This window comes from Symphalangus syndactylus, chromosome 19 (assembly GCF_028878055.3).
Source record: "Symphalangus syndactylus isolate Jambi chromosome 19, NHGRI_mSymSyn1-v2.1_pri, whole genome shotgun sequence".
In the NCBI taxonomy this organism is placed as follows: Eukaryota; Metazoa; Chordata; class Mammalia; order Primates; family Hylobatidae; genus Symphalangus; species Symphalangus syndactylus.
Genome location: NC_072434.2, coordinates 49,175,138 through 49,195,579, shown reverse-complemented (window position 1 = coordinate 49,195,579; position 20,442 = coordinate 49,175,138). Strand labels below are relative to the sequence as shown.

The following is a 20,442-nucleotide window of genomic DNA, read 5'->3' as shown; positions in this document are numbered from 1 at the left end:
GACTAACTGACCCCAAAATTCATATGGAATTACAAAGGATACAGAATAGCCAAATCAATCTTGAAAAAGAACAACAAAGTTAAAGGACTCATACTTCCTGATTTCAAACTTATAATCAAAACGTTTTTTGATCTTAGAAACTTACAGTAATGAAGACCGCAAGGTAGTGGCATAAACACATATATATAGATAAGACAAATGGAATTTATCTGAGAATTCTGAAATAAATCCACACATTTATGATCACTTGATTTTTAACAAAGGTGCCAAGGCTGTTCAATAAAAGAAAAAATAGTCGTTTCAGCAAATGGTAGGGACCAGATTCATTTTTTTACATGTGGATATCTGTTTCAGTAACTGGTTATATACGTGCAAAATAATGAATCTAGTCCCTACCCTTGAATCACGTACAAAAATTAACTCAAAATGGAAGACCTAAATGAATGAGTTAATACTATAAAACTCTTAGAAACGTAGATAAAAACCTGTTTCCATGGATTACACGTTTCTCGGATATGACATCAAAAGGACAATCAAAGAAAAAAATAGGTAAATTGAATCTTGAAAATGTTATGCTAAATGAAAGAAGCCAGACACAAAATTATGAGACTCCATTTATATGAAATGTTCAGAAGAAGATCTATACAGACAGAAAGTAGATTAGTGGTTTCCAGGGGGAGGGGGAGAGGAGGAAATTGAGACTAACTGCTAATAGGTATGGGGTTTCCTTTTGGGGTGAGAGAAATGTTCTAGGATTGGAGAGATTAAGTTAGGCAATGGGAATAATCTGACTTAGAAGTGTCTTACTGCCATGCATGGTGGCTCACACCTGTAATCCTAGCACTTTGGGAGGCCGAGATGGGCAGATTACTTGAGCTCAGGAGTTTGAGATCAGCCTGGACAACACGGCGAAACTAAAAAAAAATACAAAAAATTAGCTGGGCATGGAGGCCCATGCCTGTAGTCCCAGCTACCCAGGAGGCTGAGGTGAGACGATTGCTCGAGCCCAGAAGGTTGAGGCTGCAGTGAGCTGTGATCACACCAATGTACTCCAGCTGGGCAACAGAGTGAGACCCTGTCTCAAGAAAAAAAAAAAAAAAATGGTGTCTTACTAATAAGTTATGGAGTACTCTTGACTGGATATCTATATATAAATCAGCAAACCTCCCCAACAAAACCTGCACCACTACTCCTCTGGCAGGAAGCCTACTGAGCTGGCCTTGGTAAGAAGTATGCTCTTCTCTTCCCAACCGTAGCATCTTCTATTCTCTCTCTGAAGTGGCCGGAAAAAGACTGGGTCAAGCTGGCTTCGTATAGGGCCAGGTAGCCAGTTGTCCATATAAATTCATCTGGACTGCCATCGGCAACAGTTTGTAATATATAATTCATCTTCATTCCTGAAAATCCATCTAGGAACAATGCTTGGAGAGCAACAACTCAAGCAGCCCAAATACAGTAGATGATTATAAGGAAGTTTCTTCACCTCCTTACAACACCCAACAATTTGTGAGGTTCAGCAACTTGTGGTACTGGCAGTATACATTCCGTACATTATAGGAAGAACACAGGGTAAGGTCCATATCTCTGCTTCCCTCATTAGAAGAGGTGTATTAGTCTGTTTTCATGCTGCTGATAAAGACATACCCGACACTGGAAGGAAAAAGAGGTTTAATTGCACTTACAGTTCCACATGGCTGGGAAGGCCTCAGAATCATGGCGGGACACAAAAGGCACTTTTTTTTTTTAATACTTTAAGTTTTAGGGTACATGTGCACAATGTGCAGGTTAGTTACATATGTATACATGTGCCATGTTGGTGTGCTGCACCCATTAACTCATCATTTGACATTAGGTATATCTCCTAATGCTATCCCTCCCCCCTCCCCCCACCCCACAACAGGCCCTGGTGTGTGATGTTCCCCTTCCTGTGTCCATGTGTTCTCATTGTTCAATTCCCACCTACCAGTGAGAACATGCGGTGTTTGGTTTTTTGTCCTTGCGATAGTTTACTGAGAATGATGGTTTCCAGCTTCATCCATGTCCCTACAAAGGACATGAACTCATCATTTTTTATGGCTGCATAGTATTCCATGGTGTATATGTGCCACATTTTCTTAATCCAGTCTATCGTTGTTGGACATTTGGCTTGGTTCCAAGTCTTTGCTATTGTGAATAGTGCCACAATAAATATATGTGTGTGTGTGTCTTTATAGCAGCATGATTTATAATCCTTTGGGTATATACCCAGTCATGGGATGGCTGGGTCAAATGGTATTTCTAGTTCTAGATCCCTGAGGAATTGCCATACTGACTTCCAAAATGGTTGAACTAGTTTACAGTCCCACCAACAGTGTAAAAGTGTTCCTATTTCTCCACATCCTCTCCAGCACCTGTTGTTTTCTGACTTTTTAATGATCGCCATTCTAACTGGTGTGAGGTGGTATCTCATTGTGGTTTTGATTTGCACTTCTCTGATGGTCAGTGATGATGAGCATTTTTTCATGTGTCTTTTGGCTGCATAAATGTCTTCTTTTGAGAAGTGTCTGTTCATATCCTTCACCCACTTTTTGATGGGGTTGTTTTTTTCTTGTAAATTTGTTGGAGTTCATTGTAGACTCTGGATATGAGCCCTTTGTCAGATGAGTAGATTGCAAAAATTTTCTCCCAATCTGTAGGCTGCCTGTTCACTCTGATGATAGTTTCTTTTGCTGTGCAGAAACTCTTTAGTTTAATTAGATCCCATCTGTCAATTTTGGCTTTTGTTGCCATTGCTTTTGGTGTTTTAGACATGAAGTCCTTGCCCATGCCTATGTCCTGAATGGTATTGCCTAGGTTTTCTTCTAGGGTTTTTATGGTTTTAGGTCTTACATTTAAGCCTTTAATCCATCTTGAATTAATTTTTGTATAAGGTATAAGGAAGGGATCCTGTTTCAGCTTTCTACATATGGCTAGCCAGTTTTCCCAGCACCATTTATTAAATAGGGAATCATTTCCTCATTTCTTGTTTTTGTCAGGTTTGTCAAAGATCAGATAGTTGTAGATATGCGGCATTATTTTTGAGGGCTCTGTTCTGTTCCATTGGTCTATATCTCTCTTTTGGTACCAGTACCATGCTGTTTTGGTTACTGTAACCTTGTAGTATAGTTTAAAGTCAGGTAGCGTGATGCCTCCAGCTTTGTTCTTTTGGCTTAGGATTGACTTGGCGACGCGGGCTCTTTTTTGGTTCCATATGAACTTTAAAGTAGTATTTTCCAATTCTGTGAAGAAAGTCATTGGTAGCTTGATGGGGATGGCATTGAATCTATAAATCTCCTTGGGCAGCATGGCCATTTTCACGATATTGATTCTTCCAACCCATGAGCACGGAATGTTCTTCCATTTGTTTGTATCCTCTTTTATTTCACTGAGCACTGGTTTGTAGTTCTCCTTGAAGAGGTCCTTCACGTCCCTTGTAAGTTGGATTCCTAGGTATTTTATTCTCTTTGAAGCAATTGTGAATGAGAGTTCACTCATGATTTGGCTCTCTGTTTGTCTGTTATTGGTGTGTAAGAATGCCTCTAATTTTTGCACATTGATTTTGTATCCTGAGACCTTGCTGAAGTTGCCTATCAGCTTAAGGAGATTTTGGGCTAAGATGATGGGGTTTTCTAGATATACAATCATGTCATCTGCAAACAGGGACAATTTGACTTCCTCTTTTCCTAATGGAATACCCTTTATTTCCTTCTCCTGCCTGATTGCCCTGGCCACAACTTCCAACAGTATGTTGAATACGGGTGGTGAGAGTCCCTTTGAAAACTGGCATCCTTGTCTTGTGCCAGTTTTCAAAGGGAATGCTTCCAGTTTTTGCATTTCTGTGGGATCGGTGGTGATATCCCCTTTATCATTTTTTTATTGCGTCTATTTGATTCTTCTCTCTTTTCTTCATTAGTCTTGCTAGCGGTCTATCAATTTTGTTATCTTTTCAAAAAACCAGCTCCTGGATTCACTGATTTTTTGAAGGGTTGTGTCTCTATTTCCTTCAGTTCTGCTCTGATCTTAGTTATTTCTTGCCTTCTGCTAGCTTTTGAATGTGTTTGCTCTTGCTTTTCTAGTTCTTTTAATTGCGATGTTAGGGTGTCAATTTTAGATCTTTCCTGCTTTCTCTTGTGGGCACTTAGTGCTATAAATTTCCCTCTACACACTGCTTTGAATGTGTCCCAGAGATTCTGGTATGTTGTATCTTTGTTCTCGTTGGTTTCAAAGAACATCTTTATTTCTGCCTTCATTTCGTTACGTACCCAGTAGTCATTCAGGAGCAGGTTGTTCAGTTTCCATATAGTTGAGCAGTTTTGAGTGAGTTTCTTAATCCTGAGTTCTAGTTTGATTGCACTGTGGTCTGAGAGACAGTTTGTTATAATTTCTGTTCTTTTACATTTGCTGAGGAGTGCTTTACTTCCAACTATGTGGTCAGTTTTGGAGTAGGTGTGGTGTGGTGCTGAGAAGAATGTATACTCTGTTGATTTGGGGTGGAGAGTTCTGTAGATGTCTATTAGGTCCGCCTGGTGCAGAACTGAGTTCAATTCCTGGATATCCTCGTTAACTTTCTGTCTCGTTGATCTGTCTAATGTTGACAGTGGGGTGTTAAAGTCTCCCATTATTATTGTGTGGGAGTCTAAGCCTCTTTGTAGGTCACTCAGGACTTGCTTTATGAATCTGGGTGCTCCTGTATTAGGTGCATATATATTTAGGATAGTTAGCTCTTCTTGTTGAATTGATCCCTTTACCATTATGTAATGGCCTTCTTTGTCTGTTTTGATCTTTGTTGGTTTAAAGTCTGTTTTATCAGAGACTAGGATTGCAACCCCGGCCCAAAAGGCACTTCTTACATGGCAGTGGCAAGAGAAAATGAGCGAGATGCAAAAGTGGAAACCCCTGATAAAACCATCAGGTCTAGTGAGCCTTATTCACTACCACGAGGACAGTATGGGGGAAACTGCCCCTGTGATCCAAATTATCTCCCACTGGGTCCCTCCCACAACACGTGGGAATTACGGGAGTACAATTTGATGAGATTTGGGTGAGGACACACACAGTAAGTCGTTATCAAGAGCCATAAGAAAATGGCATTTGAACCTTGCCCAATCATCATGAAGCATTAATCTCCATGAAGATCTGTAGCTGTATTAGGAACACGGGGAGTTAGGAGTTCCAAATATCTCTGGATATGGCCATTGCTTAGGATGAACAGGCTCCACTTCAACCAACTGGCATATAAGGGCCAATCACTTTCCCTTAGAAACCAGAGCCTTCCCTCTTCAGCAACATAAAACGACCACAAAGTTACTACTAGTTCCACTATAGCTTCACAACAATTAAGTACTCCTAAAATTGTAGGTATATATTTTGAATGTCCAATTTCCTTTTGCACGGGCTAAAGCAGCCTCAATGGGGCCATGGGCCATGTAAGTATATAATTGGGAGCCAGGTTGCTTCAGGGCTAAGTTGTTACTAGAGTAGACGAAGTGTGTATGTAGCCATGGAGAGAAGCCCAGACTTAACACCAGAACAGAACAAAAGCTGTTAGCTCTAAGATGTAAATATAGAGCTTCAAACAAATGATAAGGCAAGAGGACAAAGCTGAAAATACCAGAAACTGGTCAGGAAATAGAAAGGCCCAAGCTAGTATGCTAGGAACCTCCTTTGGGCAGATGTGGTCATGTAGTACCAAGCTAAATCAACTGGTACTGCTAAATCAGTTGGTACAAGTTTAAATCAATTTAAGTTCTGTTGAAAGGTACAGAACTAGGCCAAATATAACAACGTATTTTTCTAATACAGGATATCAGCTGTGGCACTGGCTACCTTGACACATCTTCATCTGAAGAAAAAATACAAAGAAAGCCTGCCGTGATGACAATTTACTTCATGAAGAGAATAGGTTCTGAAACGGTCATTCTTTTCCATTTAAACAATGTTACCATCTCCCAAAGAACAGCTTTGGGGCAGGAAAGAACAGTATTTCATTTCAAGCTGGACTACTCATCTACCAAAATACCATTCTGACCAAAGAAACAGATGCAGAATTACAGTCACAGCTGCATTCTGCACAGAACAAGTTGGATAATGGTATTCTAAAATGCTAATTATACTGTTAATGATTTTTTTAGTGTCATTGCAGTACTTTTCCACCTTTGTTTAAAAATTTTTAAAAAGCATGTAGCAAGTTTTCTAAATGGTAAATTTCTGTTTTGTTAAACACCAGTGAGTCTTCCAAAGAAAAATTCCATATAAAACCCATTTATTGAAATGGCATTCATATGTGAATTTGGAGGAGCCTACTTACTGACTAGCTATTTGTTTTAATTTACTTTCTCACCAATTTACCTGCATTTAAGATTACTGAGGTCATAAGTATCTCAGTATTAGTGTTTCCATCTAGATCCATAGTTGGTATGAAAAGATAATAAACTAACATATGTCATGATATGCTGGCACTGGGAATGTGCTACAACTCAATTTACAAAAAGTAATGGCAACAGTACAATTTAATTTTCATTGTGATAACCGTGGTGCAATTTATTACAGTGTTAGTATTATGCTGTTTAATCCATGCCAGCATAGCTGAGGAAGGTAATTACATTTTTGATATAAAAATGTTACTAACGTTTCCATTTCATTTTAGCAGATGATAGTATGCAGATTAAAAGTACTGCCATTGTCCGATATTGTTTCTTGTACGTTTCAGTGGCAGACTATTTTTTTCCACAAATAGTGAATTAATTTCTACTAAATTATTTCATTAAGGTTTTTAAACAATTGATTTGCTTAACTGAACATCTCAAGCTGGCCAGAAACTTCCACATATTAGATTTACAAAAACTAAAATATCTTATATGCAGAAAGTGGTGTACCAATCACAATTACATCACATTGTGTCTTTATTTTAATATTTAACAAGGTAAATCAGTAGTTAAAAACTGAAAACACAATCTTATGCAATGACAAACTTTTAAGCAAATACTTACATTTTCTTCTAACAGATCATCCAATTTCAGTGATCTTTTAACACTACAAACAAAAAATTTAAAGAAATTTTAGATTTGACATGCTTTATTTAAAGTAGCCCAATAATTAAGGGGAAGATATATAAACAAAGATTCTTAGTTCTACCAACCAATTTTTATATTATGTATTAAAGCAGAATACCATATGAAGAAAGCAATTATTTATGATGACAGGTTTGATTCTAATTGTGTATCTCTAAATGGGATCATAATTAAACATTTAAATGTTTCTTTAAAAAAAATATGCAGTTATATATACAAGGACTACCGTACAATTGAAACATCAGTCATATTATAAAAACTCTTATAATAGTATGTTTGTCTGCTTTAAAATACCACTATTACAATATCATATATAAGAGCAAAATTTTATTTTTGTGTATTTATTTATACACTTTCAGTGGAGATGTTGAAAGTATAGTACAGAAACAGTGCACTAGGTGTTAAAGGTATGAGCATGGTGAAAAAGTTTTGCACATTATTCTAGCTTTAAACATGATTCAGTGCAACCAGACTATGACTTAACTGAAGAACAGATGCTCTATGTCTTTATAAGTCCCCAATCCATAAGAAACTATTTTTTGTTTCCTTCACTAAACTGATTCAGGAATATGCCAGGCTCCCTGTGTGCAAAATCTGTTCTGCTAAACTGGATGCCCAGCTGTTGGTGACAATGCTTAGAAAGGGAAGCTGAATATTTATAATACTTTATTTCATACAGCTGTCTTCTAAAGAGCAGTCATCAACATTTTATTGAATGCAGACTAAATGTTCAAAGGAGAAAAAGGTCAATATAAATTAAAACTAGTTTTCTCAGTGACAAATGCAGTGTTAAAAGTATCTTCTTGATTCCTGAGAAATAGAAATAGAATTAAAATATTAAAGAATTAGAGCATAAAGCAAAAAGATTGTACTATATTATATTACAGAAATCCCCCAAAAGTTTGTATTGATCTTAGAAAGTGAGTATTCGTAAGTAACTAGTGATTTACAAAGGACAGGAATAAGAAAAAATAGAAGAGATGGTCAATCTAAGAAAATCATTGAACAGTAAATATTAAGTATAAAAATTTAATCTATCTAAAAGATTATTTTGCTACTATATCCACATTAGCCTATCACAACATTATTTCTTGAGATTAAACTGGTTTAAAGAATTATTTATGCTTTTAGAAATCCACTTAATATCAATTTAATCTGATTTCCCAATGAGGCAAGAAGAAAACAGGTACAAACAAACTAAAACGCAGATAATTTTTTTAAATTTATATTTAGCTTTGGAATACATATTGCCCTATTTGGGTATGTAAGATGTTCTGGTATTTATAACACTTCAAAAATAGAAATTAGGCCAGGCGTGGTGGCTCACGCCTGTAATCCCAGCACTTTGGAAGGCTGAGGTGGGTGGATCACCTGACGTCAGGAGTTCGAGACCAGCCTAACATGGTGAAACCCTGTCTGTACTAAAAATACAAAATATTAGCCTAGTGTGGTGGTGTGTGCCTGTAATCCCAACTACTCCCAAGGCTGAGGAAGGAGAATCACTTGAACCCGGGAGGCAGAGGTTGCAGTGAACGGAAATCGTGCCATTGCACTCCAGCCTGGGCAACAAGAGCAAAACTGTCTCAAAAAAAACATAGAAATTAAAAAACTAAAGTTAAATAGTACAGCATTTCTTATCCTTTGTTTCTAAATGCTATTAAGATGCAATACTACCTTTTAGAAGGAGACAAATTCTATCCTGCTATTAACTGTTCAAAATATTGCTTTATTATCTATGGTTAATTCTTAGAGAAAGTAACTAAATGTTTGCTTTTAAAAAGTTTACAGATTAGGCCCCAGGTTGATCTAAGAAACCCAAGGAAATGTGTAAAAAATAGTAAACAAGAAAGTAAGCTGAGTTAAAATAGGCTGTCATCTCCCACTTTATGTTTGGTGACAATCTAAAAATATTATTTACTGAGGGTAGTGTAGTATTCAGATAATTCAGACATCTAATAACCAAAAGTTATAATACTTAAAAGAATCCTTAAAAGATATAATAGACAAGACTAGAAGAAATCTAAGAGATCACTTAGTTCAGCCAATAGGGAAAACAGTTTGTGCAACTTGCCTACTGTCACACATCTTGAGGGAGAGAAACTGAGATCTCAGGCCCTGTGAGTAATAAATCTTTATTGAATTGAGGGGAAGGGAATTAAAGAAGGGGAAAGAAGAGCAAACCCACTACAGAGTTTATGACCATCTATTCTTAACATTATATTAGAACTGGGCCCAACCACTCTTTTACAACTAACACAATCACGAGAATATACTAAATTGATTACTGTTAGTAGGAATAGAAGAGACGGATGAAACATATGAAGGAAAAATAGGTAAAACTTGATTAGATATATGGGATATTTTCCTAAAATATTTACTCTTCTATTACCAGTATTAGCTAACAAAAGTGGGCCAGGCGCGGTGGCTCACGCTTGTAATCCCAGCACTTTGGGAGGCCGAGGCGGGCGGATCACGAGGTCAGGAGATCGAGACCATGGTGAAACCCCGTCTCTACTAAAAATACAAAAAATTAGCCGGGCGCGGTGGCGGGCGCCTGTAGTCCCAGCTACTCAGAGAGGCTGAGGCAGGAGAATGGCGTGAACCTGGGAGGCGGAGCTTGCAGTGAGCCGAGATTGCACCACTGCACTCTAGCCTGGGCGACAGAGCGAGACTCCGTCTCAAAAAAAAAAAAAAAAAAAAAAAAAAGTGATATCTATCTGGTAGTTCTGTAAAGTTATAAGCAGCTCCTGTGCTACTATCTTGGTTTAAAAAAGTGGGCACACAAAATTGGACAAAAGACTTGAATATACATTTCTCCAAAGCAATATACTAATGACCAATAAGCACATGAAAAGATGCTCAACATCTCTAATCATTAGGGAAATGCAAATCAGAACCACAATGAAATATTACTTCACAACCTATTAGGATAGCTACTATTAAAAAATAAAATAAAAAAAAAACAGAAAACAAGTGTTGGTGAGGATGTAGAGAAACTAGAATCCCTGTGCACTGCTGGTGGGAATGTAAAATGGTTTAGCAGCTGTGGAAAACAGTATGGCAGTTCCTCAAAGAATTAAAAATAGAATTACCATATGATTCCATGATTCCGCTTCCCAAAATAATTGAAAGCTGGGACACAAACAGATATTTGTACACCAGTGTTCATAGCAGCATTGCTTACAATAGCCAAAAGGTAGAAAAGCAACCCAGCCGGGCGCGGTGGCTCACGCCTGTAATCCCAGCACTTTGGGAGGCCAAGGCGGGTGGATCACGAGGTCAGGAGATCCAGACCATCCTGGCTAACACAGTGAAACCCCGTCTCTACTAAAAATACAAAAAATTAGTCGGGCGTGGTGGCGGGCGCCTGTAGTCCCAGCTACTTGGGAGGCTGAGGCAGGAGAATGGCGTGAACCCCGGGGGGGGCGGAGCCTGCAGTGAGCTGAGATCGTGCCACTGTACTCCAGCCTGGGCGACAGCGAGACTCTGTCTCAAAAAAAAAAAAAAAAAGAAAAGCAACCCAAATACCCACTGACAGATGAACCGATAAACAAAATGTGATATATACATAAAACAAAATCTTATTCAGCTTTAAAAAAAAGAAATGAAATTTGACATGTGCTACAACATGGATAAACCTTGAAGACATTATGCTAAGTAAAATAAGCCAGTCACAAAAGGACAAATATTGTATGATTCCACTCATAGGAGAGTAGTCAAGTTCATGGAGACAAAAAATAGAATGGTGGTTGCCAGGGGCTATTGGGAGTGAGGAATGGGAAATTACTGTTTAATGGGTACAGAGTTTGTTTTACAAGATGAAAAAAATTCTAGAAATGAATGGTGGTGATAGTTGCACAACAAGGTAAACATTCTTAATGTCACTGAATTGGACACCTAAAAAATGATTAAAACAGTAAATTTTGTTATAGTTTAGCACAATTTAAAAACAGATAATTTTTTAAAGGGTATCTACCTATTGTGTCCTAATTACTTCCCTTTTACAGGTAACATCTCTGTGGGTGACTTCTAACTTCCAACTTACCCAAATTTCCATCTATGCCCGTAATTTACAAGTTATATTATATTTCTAGGTATACTAGGTTTAGATTCACTGGGATCAAAATTTTGGTTGCTACCAGAATTACTGCTGTTGAGAATTTTAAAAAGATAGAAAGCATTTGACATGCAATTTTATAGAGAGAGTAACTATGTTTGTATAATTATATTATTTTCTAAGACTGACTTCCTCTTTTCTATTTAGCTTAACACATGGTAGTATCCTGAATAGGATTCTCTGGTTCATCAGAACAGAACAAGTAAATGAGTTTTATTATACAATGTTATTGACTAACATCAGTTACAATATTAAATAAATTATTCTAGGAAAAAAAACCCTATCATTTGATTCCTAATAAAAAACCAGGAATGACACCTCAGAAAATCACAAAATTTTATGATTTGAGGTTCTCTTATAGAACTTTTAAAATATTAGTTTAAATACAATTTTGAATAACAGGACTGAGGGGAAGAATGGGGGGTAAAGAATAAACTTAGTAAAGCAGTTAAGACTCAGGGAGCCTTCATGCTATGCCAAATTCTTCCCTAAGGTTGGGCAAATCACATAATCTCACTAAGCTTCATAAAGTTGATAATAACACAGGCCTGTAAAGTAGTAAGAAATTTCTGAGTGGAAGATAAAAATATCACTGAGTATTTCAGTGCTTCCATTTACTCCACACTATAATAGAGATGATAATATTGCCAGCTACAACTTCACAGGAGTGTTTAGAGGATTACTGAGTATGCTTGTGAGATTCTTAGAAATCCTTTGATGAAAAGCAATGGCCAAATTCACATCCCACGTGACTCCTTAAATGTAAACTGAGATATGTGAAATGATTTATTTTCCATTCTATGTATGGGAATGAGCAAAGATGGGAGAAGAATCTATTATCCTCTCTGCATTCTCCTTTTCATTCAAGCCTATGCTTTTTGTGTTCAAATTAATAACAGTATTAGCTACTAATACTGTTATTAATCATTCATTTAGATGCTTTCATATTGACCATACTGTTATTAAGTACTGCCACATACATACATATAAAGGAAGGACATAAGTATGTCCTTTGTAAGAGTCTCTATTGAAAGCACTCAGGTGTATCAGAATTAAAAATGGCAGATGGGTAACAGACTTTTTTCTGTATGAATTTTATTTCACAACATAAACATAATAACAAAAAACTAACACTGAAACCTACCATACCTTTGAGACTCCAACAGAATTATCTCTAATAAGTTTCTACTGACACTGTCCTGTTTGCACTAGGGAAGCTTCAACTCTACTCAACAGCACTTGTGCATGACCCTCTCACTAAACTTATGTTGAAACTATTTATGTTCGTTTTTCTTCCCCAGACTAAAATATATATATATATTTATTTATTTATTTTTTGAGACAGAGTCTCGCTATCGTCCAGGCTGGAGTGCAGTGGCGTGATCTCGGCTCACTGCAGGCTCCGCCCCCTGGGGTTCACGCCATTCTCTTGCCTCAGCCTCCCGAGTAGCTGGGACTACAGGCGACCGCCACCTCGCCCGGCTAATTTTTTGTATTTTTAGTAGAGATGGGGTTTCACCGTGTTAGCCAGGATGGTCTCGATCTCCTGACCTCGTGATCCGCCCGCCTCGGCCTCCCAAAGTGCTGGGATTACAGGCATGAGCCACTGCGCCTGGCCAGACTAAAATATTTATATCATTAGCACTGTGTCTGCTAACCGGTAGGTTACGAGTTCTAAAAATGCTTGAACTGTATCTTCCACTAAAGTTAAAACTCCTAGATAGCACAGTATCTATTAATATTTGAATCCCCAAAGCCTGATACAGTGATTGGCATACAAGTGTTATATAAACTAATAATCTGTTTAATTAATTGCATTTATTTTTTAGTTTGAAACACCAATCTCAAATTCAAGAATATATTTAGTTCCTTCAGTTTTCTATGATGCTCCAATTTTGTGGACTAAAATAATTTTGGTTTAAAATTCCTAGATAAGACTTTTTTTTTTTTTAAAGATATTCCCATCAACCATACTTAAGTTTAAATACAGAGCCTGGTGCAGTGAGTTTCGCCTGTAATCCCAACACTTTGGGAGGCTGAGGTGGGTGGATCCCTTGAGACCAGGAGTTCGAGACCAGCTTGGCCAACATAGGGAGATTCCCAACTCCACAAAAAAATACAAAAAAAAATTAGACAGGTGTGGTGGTGGTGCATGCCTGTGGTCCCACGACTTGGGAGGATGAGGCGGGATCACTTGACTCCAGGAGGTCAAGGCTACAGTGAGCCACGATCACACCATTGTACTCCCAGCCTGGGCTACAGAGCAAAACCCTGTTAAAAAAAAAAAAAAAAAGTTCCCAAACAATGTCATCTGAACAGTCTTGTCTCTAAGGTAGTCCTTTATGTTGATTTGTCTTACCAGTTCTGAAACAAAAACTAAGCCGTGTTTCTTCAACTATTGCCTCTCCTTCATTCTACCTTTCTGAGACTCTATTAAGAAATAATTTTAGACTTTCTTCTTCTTTCACATCCCTAAACTCCTCTTTCATTTCATTGTTCTCTAAGCTGCCTTTTGGGCAATTTCTTCAGATTTATCTTTCAATTCTCTAATTCCTTACTCAGCTGTGCCTAATCTACTGTGTAAACTATCCATTAATTTTTTAAAACAATTCAATATGTTTTGGAGTAACTTTAAATTTTTCTACAATTATAAACTTTAAAAAAGCTCCAAGAATAAAAATCCTTGTTATCATTTACCCAGATTTACCACTTGCTTATATTTTGTCTCACGTGCTTTATCATTCTGTCGATACACATATATATGTTTATTATATATGCTTATTTTTCTAAACCATTGAGAACTTGGAGACACAGTACACCCTTACTCATAAATATCTCCATATATTTTGCTAAGAACAATTACATTAACACAATTATCAAAATAAAAAATCATCAATACATTATTATAATAAGCAGTCTGTAGTCAAATTTTATCACTTGTCCCAATAATGTCCTTTATAGAAATTTCCACCCAAGTCTAGGATCCAGTCCTGGATCACTCATTGCATTTGGCTGTCTCCCTCTAGAACAGTTTCTCAACCTTTTGTTTTCCTTGACCTGGACATTTTTCAAGACTGCAGGCCATTTTTATTTTTATTTTTGTAGACTGTCCCTCAATTTGGGCCTATCTGATATTTCCCCATGATTAGGTTATGCATATTTGGCATAAATATCACAGAAGTGATGCTGCATCCTCGTGGGAGCATAACTTGCACTTGATCTTGATGTATTGTAATATCAGTGATATAAATTTTGACCATAAAGATATTATCTTCCAGTTTTCTCCAATGTAGTAAATAAGAAATCTTATAAAGAGCCACTAATGATCATTACTTTTATATTTATTAGTTAGCATTATATTCCAAGAAAAGGCTTTCTGTTCTCCTTCCTTTATTCATTTATATCACTACAGTGTCACAGATTTTTTTTTTTTTTTTGAGACGGTGTCTCGCTCTGTCGCCCAGGCTGGAGTGCAGTGGCGCAATCTCGGCTCACTGCAAGCTCCGCCTCCCGGGTTCACGCCATTCTCCTGCCTCAGCCTCTCTGAGTAGCTGGGACTACAGGCGCCCGCCACCACGCCCGGCTAATTTTTTTGTATTTTTTAGTAGAGACGGGGTTTCACTGTGGTCTCGATCTCCTGACCTCGTGATCCGCCCGCCTCGGCCTCCCAAAGTGCTGGGATTACAAGCGTGAGCCACCGCGCCCGGCCAGTGTCACAGATTTTTATGTTAGCCAGTGGATTTTAAGCCATTCCTATCATTATTTTAGTTCAGTCATAGCTTGGAACAGAATAAAGTTAACTCTGGTAGAGAGTATCCTTGGCTGAATTAGCATGATGATGTACACTAATTAGAAAGACTAAGCAAATCGTACTTTTTAAAGGAAGCTTTATAAAGAAAAGGTAGAAGAAGAAAAAAGGTCTAGAATGGGATTTGGTTACTTAAAGCAAGAGCTACTAAAAAGACATGTATCTATCTACATAAAATGAAATCTTTCCAAAGTAGCAACTTTATCATTCAATTAATAAATACTTATTGAGCAACTATTTTATCAATGAGGACACTGAGTAACAATCTAAGGAGCACACAGCTGGTTAACAGACTCAAGATTCAAATCCTGGTTTGTCTTACTCCAAAGTCCATGATTTTTCCACTTCAAATCTTTAAAAAGTGAAGGTTTCAACCTAGATAAATGACTGTGCCACTAATTTTAGAATGTACACAGAGGAGCAAGATTGGAAGGGATGATTAGCCTAATGAAACCAACAGCAGCGTTTATCTAATTCATCTGTTTCCTTCAAAGGATCAAACAGAAGGCACAGAAAGCTACACTTACGGAGGACTTAAGTAATCTCTAAATCCTTTTAAAAAACATTTTAAGTAGTACATACTAAATGAATAAATGTAATACTAATGAATAATGGATTCTAATGAATAAATGTAAGCTGTGCAAGTTATAAAACATTAGAAAATAAGCACCCATAAACTCACCACATAATTTAAGAACTAGATCATTACCAATATGACTGAGTATATACATGCATCTATTTGCTCCCCCCAAAAGGCATCTATTAAACTGTGTTTATCATTTCTCTGCCTTTTAACAATAATCTTATCATATACATATATAGCCATAAGTAGCTTATTTTTGCTTGTTCTTAAGTTTTATAAGGATAACAAACGTAGTCTCATACAAATTGGTTCTTTCACTCATTATGTTAAGATTCATCCATCCACTCTATTGTCACTGAACATTTGCTGTTTCTTATTTTAGATTCATTTGGACCATATATATTTTCACAACTACTCATTGTTGTATTGAAGTTTTTTCCGCTCAAGGTTCTAAGAAATTAGAAAAAAGATAGATCACACCCTTCCATAAGTTATATTACACTTTTAGTCTTCCAAATACATACCAAATAGTCACCATTTCAATATCACTTAAAAATGAATCCACCTTCATATGTAACTTGCCAAGATAACTATTTGCACCACTCATTTATGACCTCACCAGTAACCACATTAAAAAAAAAACTTAATTTACTAACAATGATGGAGATTCTCTACTAACATGCCATTATGTTTTATGCATCACTTAACTGTTGATTTAGTCTTAAATCACTTTGCTAAAACTTAGAAAATTAGCAAAGTAATTGCTAGTTTCACATATATATTAGCTATATATGTGAGATGTTAACCTCAACTTTAAGGTTGTATATTTATTACCAGAATATATTTATCTAAAAGCCTAATATAACATCTCCTGTGCATATGTTAGGAAGACAGTTGTCAAAAAGGTCTGACACAGTGGCTAATTCCTATAGTCCCAGCACATTGGGAGGCTGAGGTGGAAGGATCACTTAAGCCCAGGACTTCAAGACCAGGCTGGGCAACACAGGGAGACACTGTCTTTACAAGATAAAAAAAATTAGGCAGGGGAGGAGATACCTACGGCATTTTGAGATTCGGGGAAGCACCACTGCCGCTGAATAAAACGAACCGAGCAACTTCGGAAAACAGAAAATCCGCCAAAGGAAACGCCAAGGCATGAAAAGCGCGCGCTGGACGTTGCGTCACGCCCACCGCGGCCGGGCGGAAACAGCCTCCCCGCGACGAAGGATCCGGGTGTGCGCGAGCAAAGGAGCGGGCGGGGAGTCTAGGCCCGGGACAGCACCTAGTTCCTGCTGGGTGTAACAGAGCCCCTTCTCTCACTACTCTGGCCATACCATCCCCGCGATAGAGGAGCAACACAGCTGTCTCTGTGCGCTCTGGATCAGCGCTTCCTAGATTTCTAGCCGGATCGTTTGGGGAAGGGCTCAGCATCTTATTTCCGGTGGCGGTGGGGTGCAGTTGCCATGGTGATTAGAGAACGGCCCAGATCTGTCCAGCTGCGGTGAGAGGAACGCTGAATAGCCGAAGAGAATTGGCTGCGCTTCCTTGTTTGTGAGCTAGAATTAGGTAGCAAACAGCTCGCTGTCTCTGTCTCTTCGCTCCCTCTGTCCCTCTCTATGCAGCTGCTTCTCCTTGCCCTGCTTTGTCTACTTCTCTGTCATAAACATTTGGTCCATGTATGTACCTAAAATGTACATGTAAATGCGGTTTTATTTCCAGAGGAATACAAAAATAGAGAGATGGTGCCCGAGATTACCTGCGACGGTATTTCACTGTGTAGGGACGGTGACTGGATGGCTTTCTGTTTTCACTTGACCCTGTAGAAGCCTTAGGCACTTGTTAACAGTTTATTTTTCTTGCTATTGTGTGGCTGGTTATTTATGGAGCCGTTTGCTGCAATGTACTCTCTAGGCCCCTGTCTCAGTCTCGGGCCGGAGTTTTAAATAAGGGAGGTTTCCAAGCCTGCGGTGGGGGTGCAATTATATGTTTATTTAAGCTTTAGTTTGGTTTCTCGTCACAGAAAGGAAAAGAATAAAATTCTGGCACATTTCTGTCTTGGGATTTCCCTATGAGGGAGTTGCCTTGTTTGAAAAGAATCTTTGAGGACGATCCTAAAATATACTTACATTTTAAAATTGCTTATTGCAAAGTGAAATTCATTCTCCCTTTCTTCTTGAAACAGTTTTCTTTCACATTTGTGAGGAGATGCATGCACACATATGTGTTTAGAACTCTGATGCTTAATTATAGTAATACCAATTTGCAGTAACCAGACTGTGACACCACATCCCTGTGGGGTCCTTCTAAATCTGGTGTAATATGAAAGTGTCAGGCAGGCGGCCTGTGTATTATAAATAGGGTACTTCATCCATGATAAGCAATTATTATCTTTCTTTCCCAAGTGTAAATGATCTATATAATTCGAAAAGGTGCAAGTGATTTAGGCCTCCTGAGTAGGAGTCCAGTGAGTCCTGAAGGGGACCCTACCTGTGTCATCTTATTATTGAACTTGAAATATTCAATTTATTAGGTTGGAGATGTATTTTTAGAAATCAAAGCTGGGTAGAGTAATATTGGAAGCTGTTAGACCACCAGTACAATCTAATACCCCATAGTAACCATTGTTCAGTAAATCTATATCCACATTAACAAACTGTTCGTGAAATTTACAGCTTTTTGCCACCTACTGCTAGCTGGGTGACATCGCTACCCCTCAATTTCTTCATCTGTAAAACGGACAAAAAATTACCTGACCACTGTAATAGGGATAAGATAAGACAAGATGTATGACAGTTCTTTAAGCTCTTATGTACAGAGGTGCTATATAAACCCCAAATATTGTTATTAATAAAGGAACACAGTAAAACTATGATAATGCTATAAATGAGACTTTTAAAATATAGCTATTTGAAATGTGGGGCTGCAATATTGAGGTGTTAATGAAATGATCTTGTTGATCCTGCTGTGGAAGATGGGTGTCAACTACCACTCATATCCAGATTCTCATTATTCTGGAGTTTCTCATTATCTGCAGTTTATTTAGCACTTACTACGTGTCAAGCAGTATTGTATATGCTTCACATGTATTAACTGATTTGCTCCTCTTAAAAACCTGATGAAGACTGTTATCTGACTTTCGTATTTTGAGAGAATAGATGTGTGCTTTTCCTTTGTTCAGTGATTCTTCTTTTGTATATATCTTTGTTCTTTTGGCTATTATCACATACTTGAACAATTATATATATACATATGTATATATCTAAACTTAGAAATTAACTGCCAAGGGCTTATTCTTGTTTAGTATATAATACGTCCGTATACAACTATAATATTCGTTTTTCTTCCACATATAAGACTTTTAATATCTTGATTTTTTCATATATGTTATAAATTTTCTTCTGCGTATAAAATCTTGATTCTCCTCCCTGTATTTGAAAGACATGGTGACATTTGCACTTTAGTGATTCACATTGACAAACAAGTTTTTAAATTATTTTCCAATAGAATGGCGATCAGTCCACGAAGCGATGCAACTTTCTCCAGTCAGAAATCAACACCTTCAGAGAGTCCTCAAACAAAGAAATTTCCACTAACTGAAGAGGAAATATTTTATATGAATTGTAGAGCTGCCTACTTAACTGTCTTCAAAAGCAGCTTGGAAAACATTATTTCTAAAGATCAACTTTACTTAGGTAAATTTTTTAAATTTTTAAATCTTTCGCCTTTTTGTTGAAAGTTAATAAATAGGTCTGAAAGACTGAAATTAGAATTACCTTGTTGAATCATCCCAGTTTCTTAGTGAAGCTTGAGCAATGGAACTACAGTAAGCTATTATGTCATATTATATAGTTACATATTCTAGGAACTACAAAATAAAACTTCCAATGTTTATACAAACTAGATGGGTAATTGAAAGCTTCTATCAATTACTACTTGCTTAAGATATTTTTAATTCTCATTTTGGTGCTTTAAGATTTATCATAATAAAATTAAAACACTTTTGGCCTCTTAAGTCGCTAGTCTGAATTTGACCCATACTGAGGAAAGTGTAAAGGATATGTAAAAATGGGTGGAATGGGCCGGGCACGGTGGCTCACGCTTGTAATCCCAGCACTTTGGGAGGCCGAGGCGGTTGGATCACGAGGTCAGAAGATCGAGACCACCGTGAAACCCCATCTCTACTAAAAATACAAAAAATTAGCCGGGCGTGGTGGCGGGTGCCTGTAGTCCCAGCTGCTCGGAGAGGCTGAGGCAGGAGAATGGCGTGAACCCGGGAGGCGGAGCTTGCAGTGAGCCGAGATTGCGCCACTGCACTCCAGCCTGGGTGACAGAGCGAGACTCAGTCTCAAAAAAATATAAAAAATAAAAAAATGGGTGGAATGTCTGAAAAAGTGAAGTACTGAGAGATAAGTGAACTTTTAAAAGAGAATTGAGTTTGGGTTTTTTTATTTCTTATTTTTATTTTTTGTTTTGTCTTTTATTGCTTCTGTCCTTTATCACATTTAAAAATTCCTCTCATTACAAAGGTCCCCAAAACCACCAAATTTGGTCCTTTCCAGGAGTATCAAATGATTTGGAGGTCTTTCGTCATGAGAGAGTAGTAAACAACAGTACTAGATAACACTGACTACTCATGTCAGTTTCATCAAGGCAAATAACTTTATGGGTAGAGAAACTGAGTTATTTTGCCAATTTTATAATGACTTTTCTTAAACCAAAACCCTGACATATTTTTGCAGCAGTGTCTTGAGTTTGTATCCAGTAAGATCTATTTGAGGAAATGTATTTTGAGGAATACAAGAATTGACAAGATTAAAATTTATTTGATGTCTAAATAAAATATATT

At 37.5% G+C, this 20,442-nt stretch overlaps 2 protein-coding genes across 9 annotated transcripts in view; one reads left to right on the top strand and one right to left on the bottom strand.

Moving 5' to 3' along the window:
* Positions 1-17,032, bottom strand: part of ITGB3BP (integrin subunit beta 3 binding protein) — an 83,292-nt gene extending 66,260 nt beyond the window's left edge. For 2 of the 8 annotated variants that reach the window (XM_055234667.2, XM_063613352.1), the window contains exons 1-2: positions 16,657-17,028; positions 7,008-7,050 (exon numbers count right to left, since the gene is read on the bottom strand). In XM_055234667.2, coding sequence (XP_055090642.2) covers positions 7,008-7,050; positions 16,657-17,027 — 414 coding nt within the window. In that variant the 5' untranslated portion in view covers position 17,028. Of the gene's footprint in view, positions 1-7,007; positions 7,051-16,652 lie in introns of all 8 variants that reach the window. The other 6 variants (XM_063613350.1, XM_055234666.2, XM_063613351.1 and 3 more) reach the window with 5 other exon arrangements.
* EFCAB7 (EF-hand calcium binding domain 7) overlaps positions 16,805-20,442 on the top strand; it is a 52,199-nt gene continuing 48,561 nt past the window's right edge. Inside the window, exons 1-2 of the mRNA XM_055234655.2 lie at positions 16,805-17,097; positions 19,101-19,288. Of these exons, the coding sequence (XP_055090630.1) occupies positions 17,060-17,097; positions 19,101-19,288 (226 nt within the window). The 5' untranslated portion in view covers positions 16,805-17,059. The remainder of the gene's footprint in view (positions 17,098-19,100; positions 19,289-20,442) is intronic.